The sequence below is a fragment of the Cheilinus undulatus genome, linkage group 2 (assembly GCF_018320785.1).
Source record: "Cheilinus undulatus linkage group 2, ASM1832078v1, whole genome shotgun sequence".
In the NCBI taxonomy this organism is placed as follows: Eukaryota; Metazoa; Chordata; class Actinopteri; order Labriformes; family Labridae; genus Cheilinus; species Cheilinus undulatus.
In genome coordinates, this window is record NC_054866.1 from 21471959 (window position 1) to 21485834 (window position 13876).

Sequence of the window (13876 nt, forward strand, 5' to 3'; positions counted from 1 at the left end):
TTGTTGAAATAATGGGAGTCTAGAAAGTCACTGAAAACTAGAGATAGACAACTTCAACATTTCTAGTGCATCATTTACTGGCTTGGAATATTCACAGGTAACCAAGCCTTTCCAGTTAGAATCTCTGAAGAAGAGAAAATGTCACTGCAGTTAAATGAAACAAGTATTTGTCTTTCAAATACAATTTCAAGACATTACAGCACCCTGTTTATTCCTAATGTTGGCGTATATCCTGAGTGATGTGATCACAAATTGACAGCTTTATGTAAAAATTGCTGAATATATGCCTTCTATATATGCCAAATTTTCAATGAAATAATCACAGCTTTTGTAAAAGCATATCTGACAGACCTATGGAAACTCCTTATGTTTGCACTCCCGCATAACGACAGGAACTTCATGTCATAATTCTCAAGTTGGCCATAAAAATATCAGGAGTTGTTAATGTGCAAAGATTTAAGTTATGATGGTACATGAAAGAAATGAAACAGAGAGAAACAAAGTCAGAACACTCATAGTTTTTCTGAACAATAACTTTTATTGAAGATGTTTGTGACGTAGCTTAATCCTTAGTTATTGTACAATGAATCAAAAATAGGTTAATTATTGTCATTGTCATCACACCAGCTTGCATGGATACATAATATCAGAGGACAATATATACTGTATGCATGTTTGACCAGCGTGTCCAAATTTAGATGCAAATTCCAAACAGAAGTGGTGAAATGAACGACAGCTTCCTTTGATGTGCATTTTCCTTTTGCTTCCAAAAACTGAAAAAAAAAGAATGATGCATGAGATGGTAATGAAAAATTTTAAACTCAATTTATAATGCTAAACTGATGCTGAAAAATCAAGGAGAATTCAAACAGGCTTTTCTTTAGCTCTAAAGGTGAACTCATTGAAGCATCACATATAAATAGAAACTTAAATAACCCACTTTGGCAGTGGATATCTTTTTTAAGTTAAAGTGGCAGAAATAGTGGAAATAACTGTATTATTTCTAAAAGTGAAATGGAAAACTGGTGTCTGATATGTTTAACATAGAGCTGGACTGACACATTCTGGTTTCCATTTTTAGAAAGTTGCATTAATTCCAAAAGAAACATTGTTGGGCATTCTCTGATAACAGCTAATGTTTTGTGTGATGTTCAATAATAAAGATGTGACTCTCATAAATCAATAATTACTGCTCTTTAAATGGTGCAGGAGACGTATAGTGTAATGTACATAACATAATGCATCCTCAGTGGTTATATGCACTTAATGGCACTCGCTCTGCATCAATCCCTCTGCTTTCTATGATGGTACGTTGTACTGAAAGTCCTCAGGATGCGAGCTCAGGATTAAAAACTGTACAAACTGCTGTTGCTGGGCCATTACTGTGAAGGAGCTAGAAAAATAATCCGGTGGTCCAGCCTTTCCAGGGGTACTGCGGTGTCCTCTGTTGGGTAAATAAAGGGAGGGTCATGTTCAGAGAACAGACAGAGGGGAGGGGGAGTCACTGAAGGTGCGAGTGTGACAGACGTTGAAAAGGCCGGTGGGCTTCTTATCTGTCCATACTGAAACACACACACCAGGTCTCAGATCGAAACCTCGTATTCTCTTGTTTCCTGTGGACAGAACACAGATAAACGGTCACTCTGACAGTTCTTTAAAAGAATTCTACAACCCAGAATTACATAAACGCCAGAAAACAGCCTTTTTGGGAGCAGAAGCAGGAGAAAAGAGGCAGAGGGAAATTCTTTATTCCCAGTCACACTTTATAGTGTGCCATGTGTAAACTCTGATAGAAAGAACTATAAATTTATATTTGATCAGATTCTGTCTGTAGCTGTTTTTAGAGTGTTTCTGCAACAATGCCATAACAAGGCTCTGCCACTGTTATGTGTTTGTGCCTTCATATTGATTCCACATCAGCATGATATGTGTGTCTATGCATTACAGTGGTGCAGAAGCACACTAGAGCAGAGCAGAAGCTACACATGCACACAGCAGTGCTCCCCCTCTGGCTCTGACTATCCCATCTCGCCTCTGTTAGTACCAGAGGTGGAAAAAGTGCACGACTATTGTACTCAAGTAAAAGTACAGTTACTCTGGTTAAAATGTACTTAAGTAAAAGTACTGGTCTGTAAATTGTGATGGCCATGTGCAATGTTTGTTTGGTACCGCTGCCTTTCTTTTGTTTCAGGGAACAGCTCCATCTGGTGGTGGTCAGTTTGGGGTTATCTATCCATGTGGTTTGGAGGCAGAGCCATTGATGATTGCTGAGTGGCTACACCTGTATGGAAAGGCATAAAAGCCAGAGTTTCTTATCTTGTTTCTCTCTCTCTTCCCTGGGACTGAGAACCTCCAACACCCATCATGTCGGCTCTGAGTATCTTTCTGAAATAAATGTTATATTCGCTGCAAAACCTGCTGTGTGGACTTCCCTTCCTTGTGTGGCTTATACCATCTAGCTATAATCTACTCAAGTAAAAGTAAAAAGTATTTAATCTAATTTGCATCTTCACAACAGCTGTTTTGGATCTAGTGTGGAATCATTCTCTTGCTATGTGCTACTGTGTAGTCTACAGAAGTGGAAAAAGTACAAGAGTATTGTTCTCAAGTAAACCTGGGTTAAAACTGACTCAGGTTAAAGAACTGTTTTTCAAAATGTACTCAAAAAAGCATAAGAAGCCCAAAAAAACTACTCAATTACAGTAACTTGAGTAAATGTACTTTGTTACTTTACACCCCTGGTTAGGATCTCTTTTAGTACCTTTGAGGCCAGCTCAGAGGGGGGAATCACTTTTCCTCCCTTGGTGCCATCATGACATTCATACTGAAGGCAAAGCGACGCAGGGGCATAAATATCATGCCAATAGACTAATCAAAACGGTTCCAGTCATTGTAAACTAATATGCTCTTATAAAATTGATAAGAGCAATCCATCCGGATACTTTAACCCAAATTATACCCCTTTCTGGGTAAAAATGTTTCATCAAAATGAATGGCAATAAAGCTTAAACAACAGTCAAATCGTTACTGGGAGCCCAGACCCAGTGGCCAGTGAGTTAAACATTGATCGTGTCTTTTCTAAAGCAAAAACATTATAAAGAAAACAAAGCTACAGGTGTGATTGTCTGTTCAGAGCTTTGTGTTGGAAAAGGGCAACAAAAGAAAGTAATATTGCCAGAGTAACCTTGTCCATGACACTTTAAATCTCAGCTTTGCAGCTGATGACATACATTGAAAGCTTTCCTTTTATAACATTTGATCACTCTGGGTTGGAACAACTCACCTCGTTGTTCTGCAGTTACAGCAGCATGGAAGAAGAAAAAGAAATAGATTTATTCAACATGAAGGAAGAAGTTTAGTTTGGTTACTGCTGTTTTAATGCTACTATCATACAATGGCACATTTGGTCTACTAGAGATAGATTCCACGAACATACAGTCATGGGCATAAGTTTTAGGCATATAGGGTGCTAAGGATTCAGCACAGGGTGGATGTGCCACAACCTGGGACTAGAAAAAGGGGGAAGAGCAGCTAGAGTCAAGCTCAGTGGCATTTCTTTTGTCTGGAACTTTTCACCCCTGGTAATACCTGGAGACCACCGGCGGTTTTTGGGCCCTTGGGACATCTACAGCATGACCAGGGTCTGTGGCAACCCTACTACCCACCCCAGACAGTACCCTAGGCCGTGCTTACTCGCCACATCCACCCATTACTGCGCCCTAAAGGTGTGGAGTTTTTTTTAACTGATTATTTCCATGTTCCTGGCAATATGCAAAGACATCCAGAGCTCAGCTGGGGTTGTGTCAATCCTCTTTCCAATCCAATAGTGCCCTCAGGCAGCCTTCTCACCACATCTGCACCTTACTTCAGCCTCAAACTTTGGACCCGACATGCATAAAAGCTCTGTACGGTACTGTAGATGACACTTTTTGTTGGCCTTTTCAATAATAAAATACTAACCTTCACAGCAATATTAATCTAATAACATTTATAATAGAAACACATCAACGTGATTCTGTTTCCGTCATTTTCCTTGGCTTTGCAGTGGGAAAAAAATACACTCTATATTTTTGTATTTACAAAATAATCACATGAACAGTGCTTAACAAATTTATTAGACCACCTGTCATATTTGTCTCAAAGACCATCCAGCATCATGAAGTGCTTTAATGTGGACTCTTTCATTTTCAGTGAGCTCTCCACGTTTTACCATTTTGAACAGGAATGAGGGATTTCAAACTGAATTCACCCAAATTTGAGCCGGCTCACTGGGCTTCTCTGAGAAGTTAGAAATTAGTCAAGCATAACATTCAACCACTAAAACTCATTTTTCTGTTCAGGAATGCAAGTAAATAACTATAATTTGACATATCAATCAAGAAATAGTAATGTGCTTTACTATTTTTTCAGTTTTTTGTAAATCAGTAAATTCAAAAATTCATGGATAACAATAATAATTCTATTTTAGCATTAAAAATATCATTTGGGTCTTTTACATATTCATGTATTAACCCTTGCAGAAACATAAAAAATGATTTTGGTAATTACCAATGATGTTAATTTAGGGCAGCTGTGGCATAAACCTTACTCTGGTTAGGGTTAGGGGGGTCTAATAAATTTGTTAAGCACTGTACATTAATAAAATCATTTTTCCCAGGGAGCTGGTCACTTAAATGACCAAGTCTAAAAAAATACAGATTTTCACTACACAAATCATCTCCAGAGTTTCAGTCCTGTGTAAATCCCTGCTAAAGATCTACAGTAGGTTATAGTGTTTCTTCACTAACCTGTTTGATTGTCACAGATCTGTGCTAGGCATATTCATTTCTGTAATGACTCTTTTGTGGAGATTAACTTGACTCTCATCCCCCTCCCTGCCTCTTTTCTTTGCGCCGTCTCCCAAGGATTTTGGATCGCATTTGGAAATGTTCGCACAACAAAAGCTTTAACAACTTGGAGATTTTACACAACTGCTCCCTGCCAGCAGCTCTGGCTTTGTGCTGAACATCAAGGCTAAATGATCAAACCAGCACACCAGGGGAATACAACATGGCTGAGGAAATCTTGGGAAGTTTTGGACTCTTTTTGACCCCAGTTCTAACCAAGGGCAGGTGGGATCTTTTATCCATTTTCTCCTTCCATATTGAGCACAAAACAGAGTCTCAGTATCCCTTAGATCTCTCTGTGTCAGCCAGTTTAAAATTATTTGATTGAACAGAATATGAGTACTGGCAAACATTGAAATTGTGCTTTTTAAAAACTACATATAAATCTTATTAAACTAGACTTTAACACAAGGCCTCTTGGGAACTTTAAACAATTAATGAATCCTAATCATGTATTCTATTTATTTACAGTAATAAAATGGCAGGGATTTAACCCTGGGCAAATCTGAAAGCCAGAACAGGGATGCAAGAGCTAAAGTGACATGAAAATAACAAGAAGTTGCTGTTAACTGCCTAGCTGCTGCATTTTTATCAACCGTAGACATGCCAATGATGACTGAGTGATGCCAGTGAAGAGATGGTTACAGAACTCTAACCATGAGAAGATCCAGGTGTGAATTTTAAAAATCAGTGTGTTTGGTGTGTTAGTTCATGGTTGATTTTAGCAATGTTTCTTGACTGAAAGATGCAGGGTTGGACCAGCTTAGTTATTTGACTTTCAAAGTAAAGATACTAGTTTAAAAACAATACCAAGGCTCTCAGAGGAGCACCTGATGTTGTTGAAGAGGCATCTGATGTACTAAAAAACAGGTACTAAAAAATGTGAACACATCTCCCCCGTACTCTCTTCCCTCCACTGGCTCCATGTCCATTTTAGAATCCATTTTAAAATTTTATTGCTTGTTTTTAAATCACTCCATGACTCAGCTCCTTCCTATTTATCTGACCTTTTAACCCCCTACGCACCAACACGTTCACTCCGTTCTTCTGACCAGTCTCTCCTGGTCATCCCTCAGACTCTGAGAAAACTCAGAGGTGACCGGTCCTTTTCAGTTGCGGGCCTTTAAATCACAGCTAAAAACACACCTTTTTTCCTTGGCCTTTGACTCAAATTAGACCACTCCCTCTTATCCCTTTTCTGCTAAACCAACACTCATGGTACTAACATCTCTTCACTCTCTGTGTTTATTGTCTATTGTTCTTTGCTGTTGTGTATATACTGTTATTTGTATCTTGCCTCTCTACCTCTCTATGTTGAAGCACTTTGGTCAGCTCGTGCTGTTTTTAAATGTGCTTTATAAATTGGATTTGATTTGATTTAGATTTGATGTACCAGCTGATCTCCTACTAAAATGACTGGGCCCAGTCAAATGACCTCAGCTTTATCCAGGTTGGGATTGGGATAAAAGGTGAGAAAATCCCCTCGCAAGAAGCTATGCCACGTGGAGTTACCTCAGAATTCCTTTAATTTCATGCTTTCATGTGGCATATTCCAAAACGCATGTGTTTATATTACCACGGCTATTATGGGGACAGGAAGCAGCCTAAAAAGATCTTTACTATGCAGAGAAAAATTGTTTAAAATGTACTTTTATCAAAGAAGTCACAGTGATCAGGATGCCAGTGACGTTTTGCAAAAGGTAAATGAAGACATAATTTCACAGAAACACACAGTGACTCACCGTTGTCTCATGAACTGAGTTTTCAAACGTAGATGCTGTGGAGATGTTTTCATAGGGTAAACTGGAAGCCATTGAGAGCTGGAAAGGCTTTCTCTGGACCCTTGGCAAAGAAAAACACAGAATATAATAAAGAAAACAAAGAAAATAATCATGCTAAGTAAAACCATCATCACATTGGAATACTTGCTGCAACAAGAACTTGAGAATTTGTTTTTTTAATTTCCTGAGACATAAAGTCTCATTTGATTATTTTATTTTTAGCCACGGCATGTCAAAATCCTTGATCCCAATCCTCTGAAATCTATTCTTATAATATCTTCTTAGCTAAAAGCACTCGCTTCTCTTTATCCTCTTTAGACACAAGCTGTCCGAATACCCTCATTTGTCTCAAAGATCAGACAATCATGTTGTTATTTAAAGATGTGAATCACACTGCAGGAGTCTCCAGAGACGTTCAGCAAAAATTCAAGTCTATTTTTGCACACTTGAAAAGCCTGATTGCTTCTCTGGAGATATTGCATTTCTATAGCTGTTTTGTATTATTTCTTTGAGATATTTCAGCAGTCAGATTGTGTTCCCTGTCTCATACTTTTGCCTACACAGATTAAATTGGACATTCTGTAGAATTTAAAAGCATTTTTAAATTATTTTGTGGTTGTTTGGACATCTTTTATTTATTAGACTTAATCATGATTCTGTGCTTGTAGTGCTGCTTGTAAACATCAGCAGTACTAAAAAGGAGAGCTGTGGTGATTTAATGACTAGTCAGACCTTGTTAGCATTTTAAGAGGAACCACTGCAGAAGCAAAACTTAAAATCTTAAAACTGCGTGTCTTCCCTCTTGGTGAGAGCCTTATCTGTCCGCAGTTTGATGCTGCTGGTTGCAAACAGTACAATGCAGTGCTTCCTTCAGCATGCCTCTCTGCATTGTTTTGCCTGAGTGTCAAAGCTTTAATGTGAAAAATGCAAAAACCATCATTTATTTAGTATTTTCATAGAACAGTGATTTAGCAAATACAGCTTGAGACTGTCATTGTTTTAAAAAATCAACATGTTTTCCTTGGTCAGTATTCAGTGAGACTTACTTTAAGAAGTAGAGGTAGATCCCGATAATGAGGCTGAGAAGGAGGACGACGGGGATGATAACAGCAAACGCTGCCTGAGCTCCCTCCATTCTGAGGTCTGCTGTGGACACTGATGGACAAAGAGAAAAGGACACTTAAAGGCCGTGTTCTTTGAAAGCTATAATTAAACATTGCTTCTGCTAATGTCAGCTCTTGAACTTTATGTAATTATGATGCTTTATAGCAGAAACTGGTAAATATTAAATAATGTTTGTAAATGCTTGACTTGTCTTCAAGGGGACACACCTTTATTTCAGGGTTTTTACTCACTTATCTGGGTATGCAAATATAACAACTCACAAAATTAAAGATAAGCTAACCCATTCTTTTTTTCATGGTCCACCCATATCTGAAAAACAGGAGATTTCTGCTTTGTGCAACTAACTTAAAAACTTAAAGTTTTTTACACTCAAGCCAGCACTTCCTGCAAGTCATTTGCATTTAAAGAAACATACACCAAAACAGTGAATTCAGAGAGCTGGTTTATACAGGGTCAAACCAACTTGAGACATGACTTATTTTGCCAAAGCATGGCGTGGATCAGTGCCTCCCAAACTGTTTTTGCTGTTGCCCCACTTTTTACAGGGTACAAACCTTTGTGAGCCAACAACTTTGTTTTCTGTACATTATTGCTGCATAAGTCTACCTTCTGCGCTGTCCCTGGGCTGGCTGGTTGAGCTGAAGGCTGGTGCTAGCATGGATAACAATTCCTGACTCATTCTGGTCTTGACCTGGTGTTTTCTGTTTAACTAGCATAGTCTAACCATTTCATCTCATAGGCTTTCTTTGTATGCTTGACCCCTTAGGCCACAGGTGTCAAACTCAAGGCCCAGGGGCCCATGGAACGATTAAGTAAAAAAAAGAAAGAAAGAAAAAGAAGAAAGAAAAAGAAGTAAGAAAAATTAGATAAAAAGTCAAGAATGTGGGGAAAAAAATTAATTTGTGTTTTATTTCATATTTTCAATGTTGCATCTCAAGATTAAAACTCAAACTTATGATTTTGACCTTTCATTTCATGCTTTAACCTTTTCAACTCATAATTTAGACTTTATATGTCACATTTTTATCTTTTACATTCCAAATTTTAACTTTTGAGTCATATTTTGACCATTTCAACTCCTTAATTTGGCTTTTAAATCCCATACTTTGACTCTTAAACATGAGTTAACTTTTTTATCATATTTTGACATTTTAAATTCATAAATTTTACTTTTTGTATCATATTTTGACCTTTTACACTTCCAATTTTGAATTTAATTTATATTTTTAACTTTTTAAGTCATCATTTTGAATTCTAGCTCATATTTTGACATTTTCAGCTCCTAATTTTGGCTTTTTAATCCCACATGTTGAACTATAAGACTCACAATTTAAAATTTTAAGACACAGTTGACTTTTAAACTTGTGATTTCAAATTTGATCTCATATTTTGACCTTTAAAACTTATGATCTCAACTTTCTCCTCATATATTTGCTCTTTAAAAATATTCTTTTTCTATTTTTAATATCGTGTTTTGATCTTTTGAACTAATAAATTGGAATTTTTCTCTCAGATTTGAGCCTTTAAACTTATAATTTTTGAGTTTCCAAATGATTTATAATCAGTGCTGTTTTTTTGTCATACTTCATTACTGGTGAAAATGACAGTTTATGGTTAAATGTTGACCCTGTTCAGCCCTCAGGTTAGACCTAAATCCAGGATCCGGCCCCTGCTGTGACTGAGTTTGACACCCCTGCCTTAGGCCTTCAGTAGCTGTCTGTTTGTGAACAATGTGTTTCTTCTTTATTAGCCAAACATCCATTAATGTGACTTAAGCTCTTTTGCTAGAAAAGCCTGTCACATTATAGAGCCCCATGTGGCTATAATGTGTACTGCAGACAAAAACATCAAAACTGTAGCAAAGATTTGGCAATCCCCCAAAAAATCCCAACCATGGCTCCCAACCCAGACTTTGGGAATAAGTGGCTAATGCTTCATTTCAACCACAGGGCACTGTTAAAAGGTGTAAAATGGGTTTAATTTGTCATATTTAAGGGATAAACTCTCAACAACACAGAAAATATAGTTATGCCTAAAATCTTTTTGCATCCATGTAGATTGAAGATGTGTAGGTTAAAAACTAACTCACCATCTAATCGGTGGTCATCGTCTGCTGTGTGGGCTGAGGAGAAAACAAAAGAGAAGTCAAGAGGATTGAACTTTTAACTTTACTGTCCCACACAGTGAAACATTTGAAACACTGCAGCCATAAAAGACAACATTCAGCATCATTTATTTTTTTTAAAGGGGACATGTTTTACCCTTTCAAGACAAGTTATACTGTTCTCAGAGGTCCCCAAAACATGCCTGTGAAGTTTATTGCTGAGAAAACACTCCAGTATTGGATTTTTGCATGCTAAAAGACCCTCTGTTTCAGCCCTGTCTCTGTGGCTTTCAATGGTAATTAGCTGTCTGGCCCCTTTCATGGAATGGATGCAGCACTCCTGATGTTACAGACACTTTTATCCAAAATTTAGGACCTGACTGGGATTTGAACCACCAATCTCCCAGACCATAGTCTGCAGGGTATCCCACTGAGCTATCCAGCATATCAGCTGGTAGCTGAGATGATCCGTAGAGGAGCGCGGATCTTTCCTCCAAGTGGTCAACCAAACCTGGGGGCAGGTGCTTACGCCCCATGTGAGGTCACTGGGTGTAAAATCTGAGAACAGCTTGTTTCAGCACACATTTTCTGAGAGGTGGAGAAAGAGAGGGGGAGAGGGAATGGATTTTTCTGGTACTTGAGGGGATTGTGGACAGGCCAGGGACACATATATGTGTTAGAAAAGCCTGAAAAAGTGATTTTTGCATAATATGCCCCATTTAACAAAATCTAAACATAAAACATTGAACATTAAAAAACAACACTAGAAATGAAAATGTGACTCAAAGTTCCAAACACCTTCAATCAGGAGCCTTTTTGGCTGATTAAAGTGTCAGACAGGCTCAGATTGTTGAATGTGTCAGACAACACTACAGAAAGGATCCTACATCCCTACAAAGACAGACCTTTTTTAAAGGTTGCCAGACTCTATTTATCTAGAGCAATGCTGCCTAAGTTAGATTTTTTAATGTCATTGTGTGTCTTAGTATGATGATGTTTTCATACATATCCCTTTTGAATTTATGCCACACAAATCAAAAACTTCTCTTCATGCCTCCATGACATAACAATCTAAAGACACGTTACAGACACATTTGTGGCTCTGACAGGTCTGTCCTCTCCGTCTGTTTTTTATATGTCCCCTTCATCTCCCTGAGGTGCTTTCATCAGGGTGCAGCTCAAACTAAAGGCCACAGTTTTTGTTATTTCAGCCTCTGGACTAAAACAACCTTCTTCAAAGTGTCAGAAAAACAAAATCCAGAGGCATTTTTTAGAAGAAAAGAGCAGATTTCCTCTGCAGTGTTCACTGTGACGGATTTGCTTTTCCTTCCTTTCTGAAACATGCTCAGTCTTCTTTGTTTAGCTGTTTTTTTATTGTTTGTTTGTTTTGTTAAATCTTCTAGCAGGCTGTCAAAGTTTTCAGGCCAGAGCTTTAAAGTAAGAAAGACTTAAAGGCTCAAGCATCTCTTTAAATCTTACTTCTAAATGCACACCTGTCATAAAGCCTTCTTTTATACAGGCTTTTAAGATGCTTATTAATTATCATCAATAATTATAATTATAATGTATTATTTTCACATGTCGGGATTCTTAAAAAAATGGGACAAAGAACTATAAATGGTCTTAAACTAGGTCATATATCATTTCAGGTTCCATTAAACACCATGTAAACTAAAAGTGGCAGTCAGAGAAGACATCAAGCTGCAGTTCCTCACCTTTGCAGACAGGGGGCAGCCCACTCCACTGAGACGGGTGTCCAGGGACACAGTGGAGAACGGGCTCTCCCAGCAGCTGGTGTCCGCTTAGGCACGAGTAGCGAAGCGTCTCTCCAGGCTGGAAGTGGAGCTTTGTGGAGTCCGGGATCCCATAGGTGGGGGTCCCCGGATGACTGCAGGGCTCGAAGGTCTCCGCTGGAGGTACAGAGAGAGTTCAGGTTAACGACACTGTGCAGGAACCTTAATCCAGCACAGATTAAGACACTGTGGGTTATATTTAACCATATTTTTGAGGGTTACAGGATGAAAAAAATAGATGAGCACATCTTCTGGCTCCATTTTAAAGGAGTTTTCACAGTTATGACTTTCACTTTTTCTGCTTCAACTCTGCTGAAAAAATCTGTTAATCCTGCAACCATTTAATTCAGATCTTTATATTATACAGCAAGACAAGTCAGACAGAATGAGTATGAGAAAGACTCTTTTCACATAGCTTCAAGCTAAAGTGAAATGTCTGCAAGAAATGTCAAAACATAGCCTCACGTGCAGATTTGCAAAAACTGTGTTGCTGTCTTCAGCACTTCTTTAAAGGTAAATACTGTCACATAAGACTTAGTAAGATTGTAAGACTCTGAAATAATAATCAGTCATTTTTTTAACTGCTGCAGCTGTACTGTACCTTAAGATTAGCTTTGTCACAAATGGGATGGGGAATTGCATTAAATGAAAATTGCAATGTAGAAAAAATAATGTATTTGAATTTTGATGTTCTGGTATTTTAATGTTTTTAGTGCCATGTTTCAAGCTACAGTATTTCTGTTGCCTGTTTGTCTACATATATGACATATTTTGTTGTTTTACATTTTGGGATATTTTTATGAACCCCACGTTTTTGAAGCTACAGCGATCACAGCCTCAGCGATAACAATTTGCAAATCATTGTATTGTTCTTATTCACATTTTACACAATGTTCTGACATTTTTGGAAATTGGGTTTAATCCAGTTATCCTCCAGGCAAAGAAAAATACCTAGACAGAGATCATCCTGAAAGAAAATGAAATATCTTGTGTACCAAAGTCTGTCAGGAGTGAGTTTTATGGAAAAATGTCTTTCACCTTCACATCCTGACATCTCTGGCTGCAACTCCTTTGTCGTTTCCTTTTAAAGCCGAGGAGAATCTTTTGGAATTACAGTGTTCCCTTTTTTAACCTCCCTAATAACTGTCTTTTTTCTCATGATCTCCATCTCATGCATAGCAATGACCCGCCTGCCTTCTCCACAGTAATTTCCGTTGTCTGCTTAAATTAACTGTTGGTCATGTCATCTTACAATATGTCTCCACCTAGAAAAGTGGGTGAGGCCTTAATGCAAAAAAGGTTAATGTATTCAAGGCTGTTTGAAGGGGAAATTATATTTTAATCATAGTGATGCACTTTAAGCTCGTCTGGGGCCTTATCAGAAACAAAAGAGAAAGAAGTTGATTGTGTTTAATCTGAAAACTTTCTATCACAACCACTGATTACAAAGAAAGTAATTAAAAAGCCTCACCTGCATGTCACAGACATTTCTGGTAAATGTACAAGTCATTTTATATAAGAAATGTTTACTTGTTCAAATCAACAATAGCTCCTTTATGCGTGCTGATATTAAAAATCTTGAAAGCTGACAGCTAAGTGGTAAAACAATGCATTCAGTCTTGTCAGTTTAAAGACTCTCTTTAGTGGATTTAGGCCATCATGGGACTCTAAAACCTTGATTCAAATCCAGGTTAATTAAGTCCTCCTAATGTTAGCAGCTCTTAAAAGAAAGAAAACTGTGTCATAAGAAAAAAAATAAAAGTCTAAAGCCCCTCTGGTGGCCCCTGGAGGATACCATGTTAAATATAGTACATTCAAGAAGGTTCAGAGGAAATTCAAGATGATTTTGTACATTTTTTATCATGGTTTAGTCTGCAGGCTTTAATTTAAATGAAGAGGTGTCAAGGTGTTCACATATGTTGTTTTGAAAGACAGGCTGTTAAAATGACTATAAGGCAGGGTATATAGATAGACAAAGAACAAACACAACTGAGCATAAAAAACCCTGTCATTGCTGATAAGCATGTAAATCCTGGTTCTTTTTAAAGCCATAAAAACAAGTTTAAATATAGCCGCAAGCGGCTATTGGCGGGTTCTAACCTTTTCCGCCCTTTCCAACGGCCAAGACCAGCCCTATATTCAATCAGCCCGTGGGCTCCACGCCACCCAGACGCAATGCGTGAGCGG

General features: G+C 37.9%; 1 protein-coding gene across 2 annotated transcripts in view; it reads right to left on the reverse strand.

The window, feature by feature from the left end:
- Positions 1 to 530: 530 nt before the first annotated feature.
- sez6b (seizure related 6 homolog b) overlaps positions 531 to 13876 on the reverse strand; it is a 295405-nt gene continuing 282059 nt past the window's right edge. Inside the window, exons 13-18 of one of the 2 annotated variants that reach the window (XM_041814101.1) lie at positions 11612 to 11806; positions 9882 to 9914; positions 7714 to 7822; positions 6629 to 6728; positions 3284 to 3292; positions 531 to 1613 (exon numbers count right to left, since the gene is read on the reverse strand). In XM_041814101.1, coding sequence (XP_041670035.1) covers positions 1584 to 1613; positions 3284 to 3292; positions 6629 to 6728; positions 7714 to 7822; positions 9882 to 9914; positions 11612 to 11806 — 476 coding nt within the window. In that variant the 3' untranslated portion in view covers positions 531 to 1583. The remainder of the gene's footprint in view (positions 1614 to 3283; positions 3293 to 6628; positions 6729 to 7713; positions 7823 to 9881; positions 9915 to 11611; positions 11807 to 13876) is intronic. The other variant, XM_041814108.1, reaches the window with a different exon arrangement.